Raw genomic sequence first — 12,759 nt, 5'->3', positions numbered from 1 at the left:
TATCCCTCCTGCATGTTCTGTTTATTGTGGTGACAAGGTTTAGGTCCCTAGAGCGTGTAGCTCGGAGGGATTGGGATTTCTTTATGTGGAGCATAATAGGAAGAGGAGATGGTTCTAATCAACCTGTGAAAGTTTAATCTGCTAAGTAGCCCTAAATAACTGCAGCAATAACTAAGCTATGACTGATAATGGAGCCCCATTGTCAGATTCTCTGATTCTATGGGAGCACATCAACACTCACTTTACCAAAAACAAGTTAATCTCAAGAAAAGATAAGCTCTGTTTTTTGAAATCATACATTTCTGTAGGGGAAGTCCCTCACAACCACATGCAGGGGTCTTCACCTTCTGTTCTCCCAGATGTAACATAATCTGGTCAAAGATCACCGCTCCTTGGGGCAAAGGTAAACCCTGACCACTGCAATCTCCTTTGACAAATGCACATTTCAGCCAGAGTATGACAACTGCAACTTACTTTGATAAATGTGCATTTCAATACAGGTTTACCTGATCACTTGTCCATCAGGCATACTGGCATGACTACTTCACTCACCCACTCTAAACTAAAACCACTATAAAAATGACTGTACTACATGGATTAGCAGAATGCAATAAATTCTTGGTAATAACACTGGGGTCATCAAGTTTAATTCCTAGTGATTATGATGACTCTGTTACAGTACATGAAAGAAACGTAAAATAAGATGTATTTAGACGGGTGGCACATGGTCACCAGACACCAAGGTCATTGCCATCTGCAAGTCTCCAAAATGGACAGACCCCTTCACAAACCATTCTGTTTTTCCAAGAGTAAAGTAATTGGAGAGGCGGACCAATTGCTTTACACTTGGAAAAATTAGAATTGTCCTGGCAACTAAGAACCCGTGCCTGTCATGCCCCTGGTTTGAATGAAATTTATTCAATATCATGTATATTAAAACTGAAGAGCCTTTCAAGATAATTTACTCAAGAAGTCACAAATCTAAACATGCATTCTAGAGGGTACATAGAAAATTTTGTAGAATTCCTTTCCTTCCCCCCCCCCTTTTCCATTGCCTTTCCTCAGCCCTGCTTATTCATTTATTATTCATCATTACTGAATGCACATTATCAGGCAATTCAGGACTAGCGCGGTTTGTTTTATAAACTTCAGGAAATGTACTTCAGACAGGTTTGTTAGATAAGATTTGTTAGATACTTAAATTTATTTAAATACTGCATGCTTCAAGCAAATAGTTGTAACAGTTTTGGTAGAGGTGATTTATGTATTAATGTCTTGATTTATTTATGTATTAAGGTATGTGTTAAGTAATAGACTTAGAAGTGAAAATTTTAAGTATGTGTTCTTAACTATGCATTTTAAACAAGTATTTATTCTAAATATAAATTCATAACTTTTAACTATGTTTTTCAACTATGTATTTTAAACAAGTATTTATTTTAAGCACAAATGCATAACACTTGCGATGCAAGTACATGTATTTCAGCAAGAGCCTACATATTTTTAATGTAAGCAACACACACAGCACATTATTTAGGAGCTTCATTTATTGAAATCTAAGTAACAGTGAAGCACTAACTTAACTGATGTATCATTTATCAATTACTAATCAAGCAGCATAGTTTACTTGTGTAATTAACTGAAGGGAAGTTGAGAGTGGAACAGGTTTTATACCACAGTGTGAAGTAACTGTATGTGGTCTGAAGAAGTCTCGCTATAAGCGAGACGAAAAGCGCTTAACAGAAATAAAGTGTAGTAGGTTTTTACAACTGAATTGTGCTTTTTATTTTACAATAGTGGAACATTTTATAGCTGGAATACTTGGTTTTCCTTTGGATTACTTCTGAACAGTGCCTGGTTTGTGAAGGGGTCTGTCTGTTTTGGAGACTCGCATGTATTTACTTGTTGCCGTTTTTTCTAAGTTTGTCATTATCATCTACACACCAAAACATCCCTCAATGTATATCCAGCTGTAACACAGTTTTAATGAAACAGCGGCTAGTTCTCCAATTATTTATTACTTCTGTGACATCAGACTACAATGTCAGATGACTGAGTAACACCCAATCTAAAGGAAGTTAAAAATACAAATTTAGATACATTAGTGATACCATGTATTGCAACAAATTCCATGTAAAACCTTTTTACAATGGTTCATTTAGTTGCAATTCAGAATTTTTGCCTGATTTTATGCAAAACTGAAAATATGTTTTTAGCAATAACCTCCATTTTCCACTCATTCGCTAACTTACAATTTAATAAAATTGTCACTGCTAAACCTACCTATGTTTAACTCCTCCAGCGCTTTTCATAGATGCATTTACCTAAATAATCGCCACTTCCTTGTTCTGTCACAGCATCTAACCATACAATATAAATATTTTCTTCAGTCTTAAGACAATGTCAACATCTATATAAAAAACAAATGGCCCAATTAATAAGCTGTTTACTTACTGCGTAAGATATTCTCGGATTTATTCTTTAGTCTTGTGGTACCTTTTCCTTCCACGTCACCTTCTGACTTATCGCCTTCTTTTAACAGTAGTAATAATCTATTTGGGGGGATGTCATATCCTGCACATAAAAAGTAAAAGCATGATATATTTTTATTTTGCATTACTTTGGATGGCCAAATGGATGGGGCCAATTTTCAGTGAAGGCCCAATCATAAAAAGGCTACATGCATGAAAACATTATGTGGATATCACATACATATTCATCAATATAAATTGTAAACATTAGCATAGGCAATCATAGTATTACATTATGCACAACAGAGAGATGGTTGAATACAAAAAACAAATGCCTGTGAACAGAACCAGTTACAGATGAGTACTAACTGGAGGACACCAAAATAGAACAGACAGAAGCTGAGATAATGACTACTTAATGAGAGAAAAAGCAGAAACAGAAGAAATCCTTGGTACACTGCCCAAAAGGGGTACACTGCCCAAAAGGGACCCAGTCACAAGTCTCTGCAGACATGGTCACTCCACACATCAAGGAAAGACATACACAAGGCTGGGCAACACCCTAACAAAAAACTATGGCTGTAAAGAGAGCACTCTTAATCCAGCACAATCTCCAAAGTTGTGGTTAATCCAAAAAGCCAAAGCTATTCTAAGGGATATCTTTCAAACACATCAATCTGACCAAGGACCAGCTGCCCACTGGAGCTTCATATCAGTTAGAATTCACCTTTGCTGCTTTCATGAACCACATAAAGTTGAAATGCTACACAAAACAGTAAGATAAATGCTGGTATGTTGAGCCACCATCTGCATACAACAGCTTTTATGGCAAGTCTCCCTGTTGGCCATTCACCGTAAGGCCAAAATTGAGGTTGAGGGAAATCACAGTCAATGCCTAAGTACTATGGTACATCTGGCTACACTATCCTATACAAAACAGACTGCCTCATATGAGCATACACAACTAAAATGAGCAACGAATGGGCCCAACTAAGGACTCCTAAATAAACTGTCTTTAACTGTATCTTTAGGCCCAAGAAAATAGGCAAAAAGTAATGACCAACTCTCATCTCTACATCTAGATTACAGAACTCAAAGAGGACTGCCCAGAGTCTGTTCCAACAGGAATAAGTCAGGCTCTGGGGTGCCTTCTTGAGGTGTCATTATTGCCTTAATAAAACTAGCAGCTGCTGCATCTAGGGGAATTTGCTAAACTTGGCAAGTTCACACACCCGATCCATGAATGAGGTCACTGAAATTAACTGGCTGTTTACCTCCTATCATCTGAAAGAATACCCCCTGGAAGATATTAGCTATCACCCAAAGTCAACAGAATGAGAAAGTAGAAAGTCAGAGATAGGAAGACCAAAGATTGGATTAATGTTGCAGTAGAAGGTATGCAGGACCAGAACTTAGGGATTCACAAAGAAATCTCTTAGAGAGTCACTCATCTTACAAAGTGAACTTGTGTGACCCTTCAAAAGCTAACAAAAATACTAATATCTCCACTGGGCTTGTACTATGAAACCCAATACATGTCTGAAGGACTGCCTTGAAGATCTGATGTGACACTATGCCTTCCCAGGCTAATACATATTACCTGCAGGCAGCCCAACCAAACACATTTGATAAAACATTGTAGAGGAAGTAAGGAGGGGCAAAGAATTCCATATAGACATTCCGTCACAAAATAAAAAATAGCTGCTTCTAACCCTCTAACTGATTTAGTGTGAAAATCTCTAATATCAACATAACACCATGTCAGTTTGCTGACTTTTTCTTTCCGACACTCACCACAGGAAACACAGATGAACTGTGTAGGTACCCCTTCTCATATTATCAGCAGCATCAATGGCCTAGTAGGCAGAAAGCCACCACCCAGGCAAGAACATGGCTTCCAGAGTAGAACTGAGGGCACTCCTACTCACAGCTCTGATCAATGCTTGAACTGCCCTGGTCCTCACAGAGTCACAAGCTAAGACAGAAGGAACGGACCAAGGAAAATAAGGTAAGGGAGTAATCCACTGTGATCATATCAGAGCTATAGGACCAGATGACAGTATTTCTTGACATGTCAAGTATTCCAATGTATAGGCAGCAAGTGGTGGAAACAGCACCATGCTACAAAGGGCATCCAAGAGGTTCCAACCTCTCCAAGTTTAGGGGATCAGGGTAAACCATGGGTAACCAAGATACAGGAAGTAGAATCATCCCTCTAATCCAGAGGCAAAAATACTTGCTCTGTAAGAAAGAAATGACCCGATTGCTCTGCCCCACAACAGGTAGGGCAGAAGAGTTCCTACTATTTTTAACACATGCCAGGTAAACATAGGCGAGCCCCTGCATTATAAAAGGACCTGCAAAGTCCAGCTTAAGGCCATGCCGAAGGGGCTAGGTACCCCAGCAAGAAGTCAGGCACTTTATGTGCCAGCTGAACACAAGAAGATCCTTCACTAGGACTACCTGCTCCCCTACAGGAAAAAGAAAGTGATACTATGTGAGCCTCTAGGGCCTGATGCACTGGATAATCCCCTGAAAGGGAGGAGGAAGACAAATCTTACTCTCATCTCCTTTCTGAAACCCCAAAGTAATAGGTTCATAGGTTGATACTAGGCTATCTGCCCTAGGGCATTTATAAGCCTAGCCAGAGTGTGATTGGCTTTCGCCACCCTTTTAGATTAGTTGACTGTACCTCTGTATAGTAGGTCACAGAAGAGATCCCAGGGGTAAACCTACGATCTCCCATCCACTCGTCAAGATTTCTCTTGAAGAGGGTCATTGAGGGACTCTGCCTAACATGGATTGGGATTTTGTTCCAGAGTGAGGGAGCCTCTGGAATATGAATCTGTCCCTCCAGCATGTCCTATTTATTTCTGTGCTGAGGTTTAAGTCCCTGGAGCGTGTAAGCTCCAAGGGATTTGGATTTCCTGAGGTGGAGCATGTCCATTAATTCTGGGTTGGACATGGTTTATACGTCAGGCACAGATCGCCTCTGAGTAGGTGGTAAGCAACTGAGTAGAGCTGGAGTTTCTTTAGCCTAACTGCATGGGGCATCTGTTTGAGTCCCTTGATCCTCTTGGTGAGGTACTTTTGGGGTCTTTCCAGTTGCTGCAGGTGTCGGGTAAGGTACATCCCAAATGGGGCATTGTATTCAATTATGGGCCTGATGAGTGATGAGTAGAGGGGCACAATGACCTCTCTTGATCTAGATGTGAACCCTTTTGTGATAAGGTGGGCTATATAGAAGGTCTTTCTAACCACTTTGGCAACGTGATTGTCAAAGGAGAGATTGCTATCTACTTGGGTCCCCAAATCCCTAATTACTTCTTCCGTACTTAATGGATTACCACCTATGTGGTAATTTGTGGGCACTTTGTTTTTCCCAAAGGGGATGACTATGCACTTTTTGGCAATTAGCTTTAGGCCATGGCTCTGGCACCAGTTATCCATCTCTGTGAGACCCTTTTGGAGGATGCTTGCGTCAGTCAGCGAGTCGATTATGGCACCCAGTTTGCAGTCATCTGAGAACTTGGTCAGCCATAGTCCTCCCATGTTAGCCTGTACCTCAGAGAAATATATACCGAACAAGAGAGGTCTCAGGACTGAGCCTTGTGGGACGCCACTTGTAACTGGTTTAGAGTCTGACATGGCACCTGCAATTCTGACCATGTGGGTTCTATCCCTGAGCCAGTTTACAACCCATCTTGTGACATAGGGGTTGATATTTAAGCTGGTGAGTTTATTTATGATGCCCGAGTGGGGTATTGTGTCGAAGGCTTTTGCGAGGTCCAGGTAGGCTGTGTGGACTACACCTTCCCTTCATCTATGGCCTTGGTGACTGTTTCAAAGAAGTCGACCAGGTTAACAGTGGAGGACCCTGACAGGAAAGATCCTGGATTCTCTTCCTAAAGACATAAAGCACAAATTGTTCTGATGGCGGCAAAAAGTCAAACTCCATACAGTCTGCCTGCCTGTTGACAGAAAAACACCTGTTAAAAAGGCCTAAGTCTGGCTGTCTGAACCAGAGGCATCAAAGATGTCCTCAGATGCCGGGACTCTAACAAGCCACAACACTGGCCAGTCTTGTAAGCCAGGCCTGCTGTGAAGACTAAATGGGGTTTGTGATCACAAGTACACCATTGCTGGCTTAGCAAAAAAACACTACAAACTTTGTATAATATCACTGACCTGCAGACTAAAATCAACTTGCATCAAACAACTCTAAGTTATCGCTACACTCGACCAGTGGACACTGCCTGCCCACTCCTTCTGACCTGTCCACAAGGAATGGGAAAGAAAGTGGAAGAAGGATGGGGCAGCACATACTTACCCAAAGAATGTGCCAAGTGAAGATCATGGACTATTCATATGCATAGTGGCTATGCTTCAGTGATTCGTGCTAAAAGTGCATCTTCTGGGCTACACAAATATGGCAAAAGTAGGTCTTGCTCACTGCACTAAGAAGCAAGGAAGCAGGACCTATTCCTCTAACCAAATGGAAACATCAGACAGGAAAGAAATGAAATTTAACGTTCAAAGGTGTGTAAAGTCACACTGTGTAGATGTTCCCCTATACATTGCAGACATCTAAACAAAGCAAACTGACTAAGCCAACCAGGATGTCAGCCAGAAGGGCCTTATGTAGTACTTTCAATCAATGGTTATGGAGGGAAGTTCTTGTGGGAATGCCTGCCCAAACACCACATCATTTACAAAAGATTACTGGTTTCGCATTCCTTCATAGAAGATGGTGAGGATATTGACCTCTTTTCAATGAAATCCTCCACAAGGAAATTAAGTCTAAAGATTTCCACAATCTGTCTCTTTCTGGGGAATCTTCTGAATCCAAAGACAAAGGCAATAACTAAACAGTGTAGGACCATGATAGGAAAGATCCTGGATTCTCTTCCGAAAAACATAAAGCACAAATTGTTCTGATGGCTTGCCTCAGACCAGAATGTGAAGCTTCTCAAAGGCAGAGTAGCTTAAGTCAGAATAACAAACACAGGTACCTTTGAAGCTGGCATTAGATGCTCAAACAACATTTGCCACCCCCCCAGTTGCTAAGATGCCCTGGCACTAGATGGTCCTCCACTGGAATTATTGCACATTGAGAGAATGGCTAAGCCTGCACATGAGATAGAAGATCAGAGACAAGGTCCAGCAGAGGAGCCAACACTGAAGGAGAAAAGCAAGTCTGTACCACAATAGGACAATGCCAGACTGTCTGAAGACCAAACAACATCAGCTACAGCAAGAAGGGGGTCTAACACTGGGGAAGGGGTCACCAATGCTGGTCCACCCAATTACAAAAAAGCAGAAGCTGGGACACTGGAGAAGGAAGAGCACAAAAAATGGCAATGCAAAACCCAAAGACTGACGTGTAACTTGTCCAGCCAAAGGAAATGGAGTTAGCATCTGGAGTCCACTTGAATGCCTCTCAAACACCCGAGAAGGGATGCACTGAATCAGATTATGTGCACTTGAGGGATAAATGTGGTTAACTGTACTATTTCTTTTACAAGGATGGCCACAAAAAAATCAGTATGAATGAGAAAACACAGAGTTTCTCAGTTTGGAAGATAGGCAGGAAGCAAACTAGAAGCTTGAAGTTTAATGAACTATTCTACAACTACGGGGCAGAAAAACATGGAAGGAGTTCTCTGTTGAAAAATGTGCAGCTATTACTATAAAATAAGGCATAACTAAACAAACACTTTACACACACTGATGGAGGGTGAAAGGACAAACTTCACCATACTAAAGTCAGATAACAACCGGAGCATATCAGCAAAGATAGACACGCTTAAACAAGCTGAAGCCATGGCCACTCTAAGTAATGTACAAACTAGAAACAATTAGCTAAAGTATGTAACAAAACAGGAGAAATGACAAAGACCCCTTTCCAAAGCCAAAAAATGCAACTTGCATTTAAAAGGATGCACCCATGCACCTGCAGAAGGCAGAGATGCTCTAACAAATGGAAATGGTACCTATTTACAATAAAAAATGTAAATTGTACCAAAAGAAAGAGGAAGCAGTAGAATTACATCATCTTCTAAAAGGGGAAGGGGAAAAAATGACTTTCTTTAAGTAAAAAAAAAAAAAAAAAATCCTGGTGCCATTAGAATCCAAATGTACATGTACGCCTGCAGGAAGAAATTGGAATATGGAGAGCACAAACACTGACTCTTAGGGGAAAAACTGTTTTTATGTGGCCTAGGAAAGTTATGTCCATTAAGCTAAGCAGGTGCTACAAACTTAGTCCTAAAAATGAATGAAGACTGAATTCTCATTAAGCAGATAAGAAAGGTACGTACATATCAATATGACAGATTTGTATGGTCATCACTCACATCTTTTCAGTACTATCAGGTATTATTTATTTTTATTGTCTTTTGTTGCCTAGGTATGTCCCAATGGGGCATTCTGGCATTTGGCCAGGGCATCAGGTAACTCCTCCTACTCTTTTCACCTTTGTGTCAGGCTGTAGGGTAGCTGTGTCCCTTGGCAAAAAAAGAGGATGGTGTGGAAAAGCAGGAGGAGGAGATTTTGAGTGTTGTACAGAAAACTGAAGTGACGTATCCAAACTGGAGAAGAGCAATGAAGGAATGGAGAAGCAAAAGGCAGCTAGCATTTCTGTGGATGGTGGTGTTAGCTGATGTCTAAAAAAATAAATAAATGTTTTACAAATAGTGTGGGGTGAGGAATGCAACACTTAAAAATTACTGAGTTAAATGACGGAGGTCTAGAGATGCAAGTTGTGTGAAAATGTTGAATGAGGATGAACCTAATTGTGAAATACCAGTATGTGGTCGGATTTTGTAGAGATGTGTTCCCGAGGAACACGGAAGCAAAGTAGCAAGGTAGTATGGGTATTGTTGGGGATCAGAGACAAAGCATAATCAGAAAAATAAATAGCATGGGTTCAGTTGCTGCTGGACAAAACAAGGTATGTTTTTAACTGATAAACCCTCAATGGTTCAAATAGAAAGTAAAAAGGGCAGTTCTGTTAACAGATAGTATTTACAGTATTGGACAACACTGTTACATACATACATGCATACAAATACTTCATTTTAACGGATAAACCCTCCATGGTTCAAATAGAAAGTAAAAAGCGCAGTTCTGTTAACAGATGGTATTTACAGTATTGGACAACACTGTTACATACATACATACATACAAATACTTCATTTTAACTGATAAACCCTCAATGGTTCAAATAGAAAGTAAAAAGGGCAGTTCTGTTAACAGATAGTATTTACAGTACTGGACAACACTGTTACATACATACATACATACAAATACTTCATTTTAACTCATAAACCCTCCATGGTTCAAATAGAAAGTAAAAAGGGCAGTTCTGTTAACAGATAGTATTTACAGTATTGGACAACACTGTTACATACATACATGCATACAAATACTTCATTTTAACTGATAAACCCTCAATGGTTCAAATAGAAAGTAAAAAGGGCAGTTCTATTAACAGATAGTATTTACAGTATTGGACAACACTGTTACATACATACATGCATACAAATACTTCATTTTAACTGATAAACCCTCCATGGTTCAAATAGAAAGTAAAAAGGGCAGTTCTGTTAACAGATAGTATTTACACACTGTTACATACATACATGCATACAAATACTTCATTTTAACTCATAAACCCTCCATGGTTCAAATAGAAAGTAAAAAGGGCAGTTCTGGTAACAGATAGTATTTACAGTATTGGACAACACTGTTACATACATACATGCATACAAATACTTCATTTTAACTGATAAACCCTCCATGGTTCAAATAGAAAGTAAAAAGGGCAGTTCTGGTAACAGATAGTATTTACAGTATTGGACAACGCTGTTACATACATACATGCATACAAATACTTCAAGCACGGGCATTAATGCCCTTCTAGCTTGCCAATAAACCAAAACACTTGTTTCCATAATAAGTGTCCAGGCTGTTTTTAAAAATATCTAAACTAGTCATTGCTTTAATGTAATTTGGTAGTCTGTTGCATGCATCAGCTATTCTGTCAGAGAACCAGTTAATTAGTACAGTTTGCATCCCTATAGAATCTTCTACACAGGTTGTCTGATGATTCTCTAGTACTTTTTGATAACCCCAAACATTCCTAGAGGTAGTTCTCTTTAAATGCCCTATATACCTGAATATGATCTCTTCTTAGATATCTGTAAGAGACACTGTACAAGTTCAGACATTTTAGTCTTTCATGATAACTTAAATTTTCACATCTATGGATACCCTTGGTATATTTCCACTGCACTCTTTCCAGTTTACTCATGCTTGTTTTCGGATAGGGTTTCCATACTGTTATTCCATACTCAGGTTTGGGTCTAATGTAACTAACAAACGATGACTTCATTTTTAATTTCCTAGGCTTTATAAAGCTTTTTGTACAGCCTATAGTTCTATGACTATCATTAACCAACTTGTTGATATGATTAGAAAAACTCCTGGCTGAATCTACCCGTATACCCAGGTCTCTAAATGAGTCTACAGTTTCAATCACTGTGTGCTGCATTAAATATTCACCTTTCAATTTATGCTTCTACTCAGAGACATAAAAGATAGGAATCACTTCAGGAGCTTAAGAAATCTGTGTTACCTAACATATATATTATTATTATTATTATTATGGGAGATTTGAATTGTAATTTAAGAAAAAATGGAAATATAGGAAAAGATGTTAAAATAGAAACGGAATTAATAAAAGAAAGTAATTAATTTTGTGAAGAAAAAGATTTCACATACAGAATGAGATAGTTAAAGACATAAATAGACTATAGTGTGTTTTAATCAGATAATGTATATGTAGAAGTAATTATAATGGATTATATTAAGGAAGGGAAGGACGTTCACGTCTCTAACTGGTGAAGTGCAAAAATCAGAACTTTTTAGAGAGATATGGAGAAACTATGGCAAGATCATTATATAATGATATATTTTTATGAAAATATTGATCAATGGCTACAATATAAAGAAAAATATGGAATCATTTTTAAGATTGGAAAAAAATGTTTTGGAAACAAAAAAGAAAAATATTAACTAATTATAAAGGGTTTGAGAGAGATTTAAAAGGAGATGAGGGAAAAATGAAAGCAAAGGAAATTTATAAAGAGAATTGATTAAAAGTAAAGAGATTAATAAGGGATATGCTGTATACTATGCAAGAGAAAGCATAGGAAGTTTCTCTTTTTCAAATTTCTTTTTTTAAACATCTTTACTGAATTGGTACTTGAGACACAGGCAAACATATATTTATAAAAAGGAAAACAAAGCATATTAACATGTTCACAGTTTTAAACATTAGACATCACGTATATTGTTCTGTACAATTATCACCAAACTAACATTTCATAAACTGATCAATTCCTGCTTTTCTATAAATCTCACTCCTCCTCCTTCGAAATATTATTCTGCATGTATCATTCCCAAAATTTCCTTTTTTATATAATTTGCTCCTACTCTTTTGTAAAGATCCCATTTCCAGCTCTTTAATCTATGTTGTAATATTCACTACTGCAAATGCAGTCCATTTTGACTTTGATTGCCATTTGGGGGGGGGGGGGCAGCAGCCACCAGAATTAAAAACAAGGCCTTACTATGTCTAGGAAATTCATATCATGTAACCCAGCTCAAAAAAAAAATTTTCTTAGCTACACCCATTTGCTCACCCAATATGTCTGACAGATTACTCCGTAGGGAATTTATAGTGTACCAGCTCATTGCACTCACAAAACATGTTTCCAGTTGCCTTGTTCTTCCCCATTAAATCTCCAACATCTGCAATCTACCTGAGGAAAAATTCTTTGGAGTCTGCTTGGGATATAAAAATACCAATGCAAACACTTCATTCAAAAATCCTAAACCTTCTAGGCTTTGTTGCATATTTGGGAGCAGTACCTATGTCCTACCATGGTTTCCTTGTGAATTGCTTATCCATTCTCTCTTCCCAATCTTACTCATCTGATTCATTCCTATAGTTATCATACAATATTTTATATGTCTACTAATTATCCGTTTTTTTAACAGCAGCCTCTGTTCTAGATTAACCTAAAAAAATCTATCAGAACACATTTTTCACTTAGAGTTCCCCTATCCCTTTCTCTTTGCCTATACTCTGATACCAATCCCTGATAGAGAAGGCAGTCTGTATCCTGCAGTCCAAATGTATTCTTACATTCATACATAGAAATATTTCAAGCACGGCATTAATGCCATTTTAGCCTGCCAATACACCTCACAGTTGCTCCTA

The 12,759-nt window shown here is 38.6% G+C and overlaps 1 protein-coding gene across 1 annotated transcript in view; it reads right to left on the bottom strand.

Moving 5' to 3' along the window:
* LOC122813934 (gastrula zinc finger protein XlCGF26.1-like) overlaps positions 1-12,759 on the bottom strand; it is an 80,714-nt gene that overhangs the window by 27,795 nt on the left and 40,160 nt on the right. Inside the window, exon 3 of the mRNA XM_044086480.1 lies at positions 2,455-2,574. Within this exon, the coding sequence (XP_043942415.1) occupies positions 2,455-2,574 (120 nt within the window). The remainder of the gene's footprint in view (positions 1-2,454; positions 2,575-12,759) is intronic.

The sequence above is a fragment of the Protopterus annectens genome, chromosome 10.part0 (assembly GCF_019279795.1).
Source record: "Protopterus annectens isolate FY-2018-M chromosome 10.part0, PAN1.0, whole genome shotgun sequence".
Taxonomy (NCBI): domain Eukaryota; kingdom Metazoa; phylum Chordata; order Ceratodontiformes; family Protopteridae; genus Protopterus; species Protopterus annectens.
Note: the sequence above shows the minus strand (reverse complement) of the source record. Positions and strands in the feature narration are given on the sequence as shown.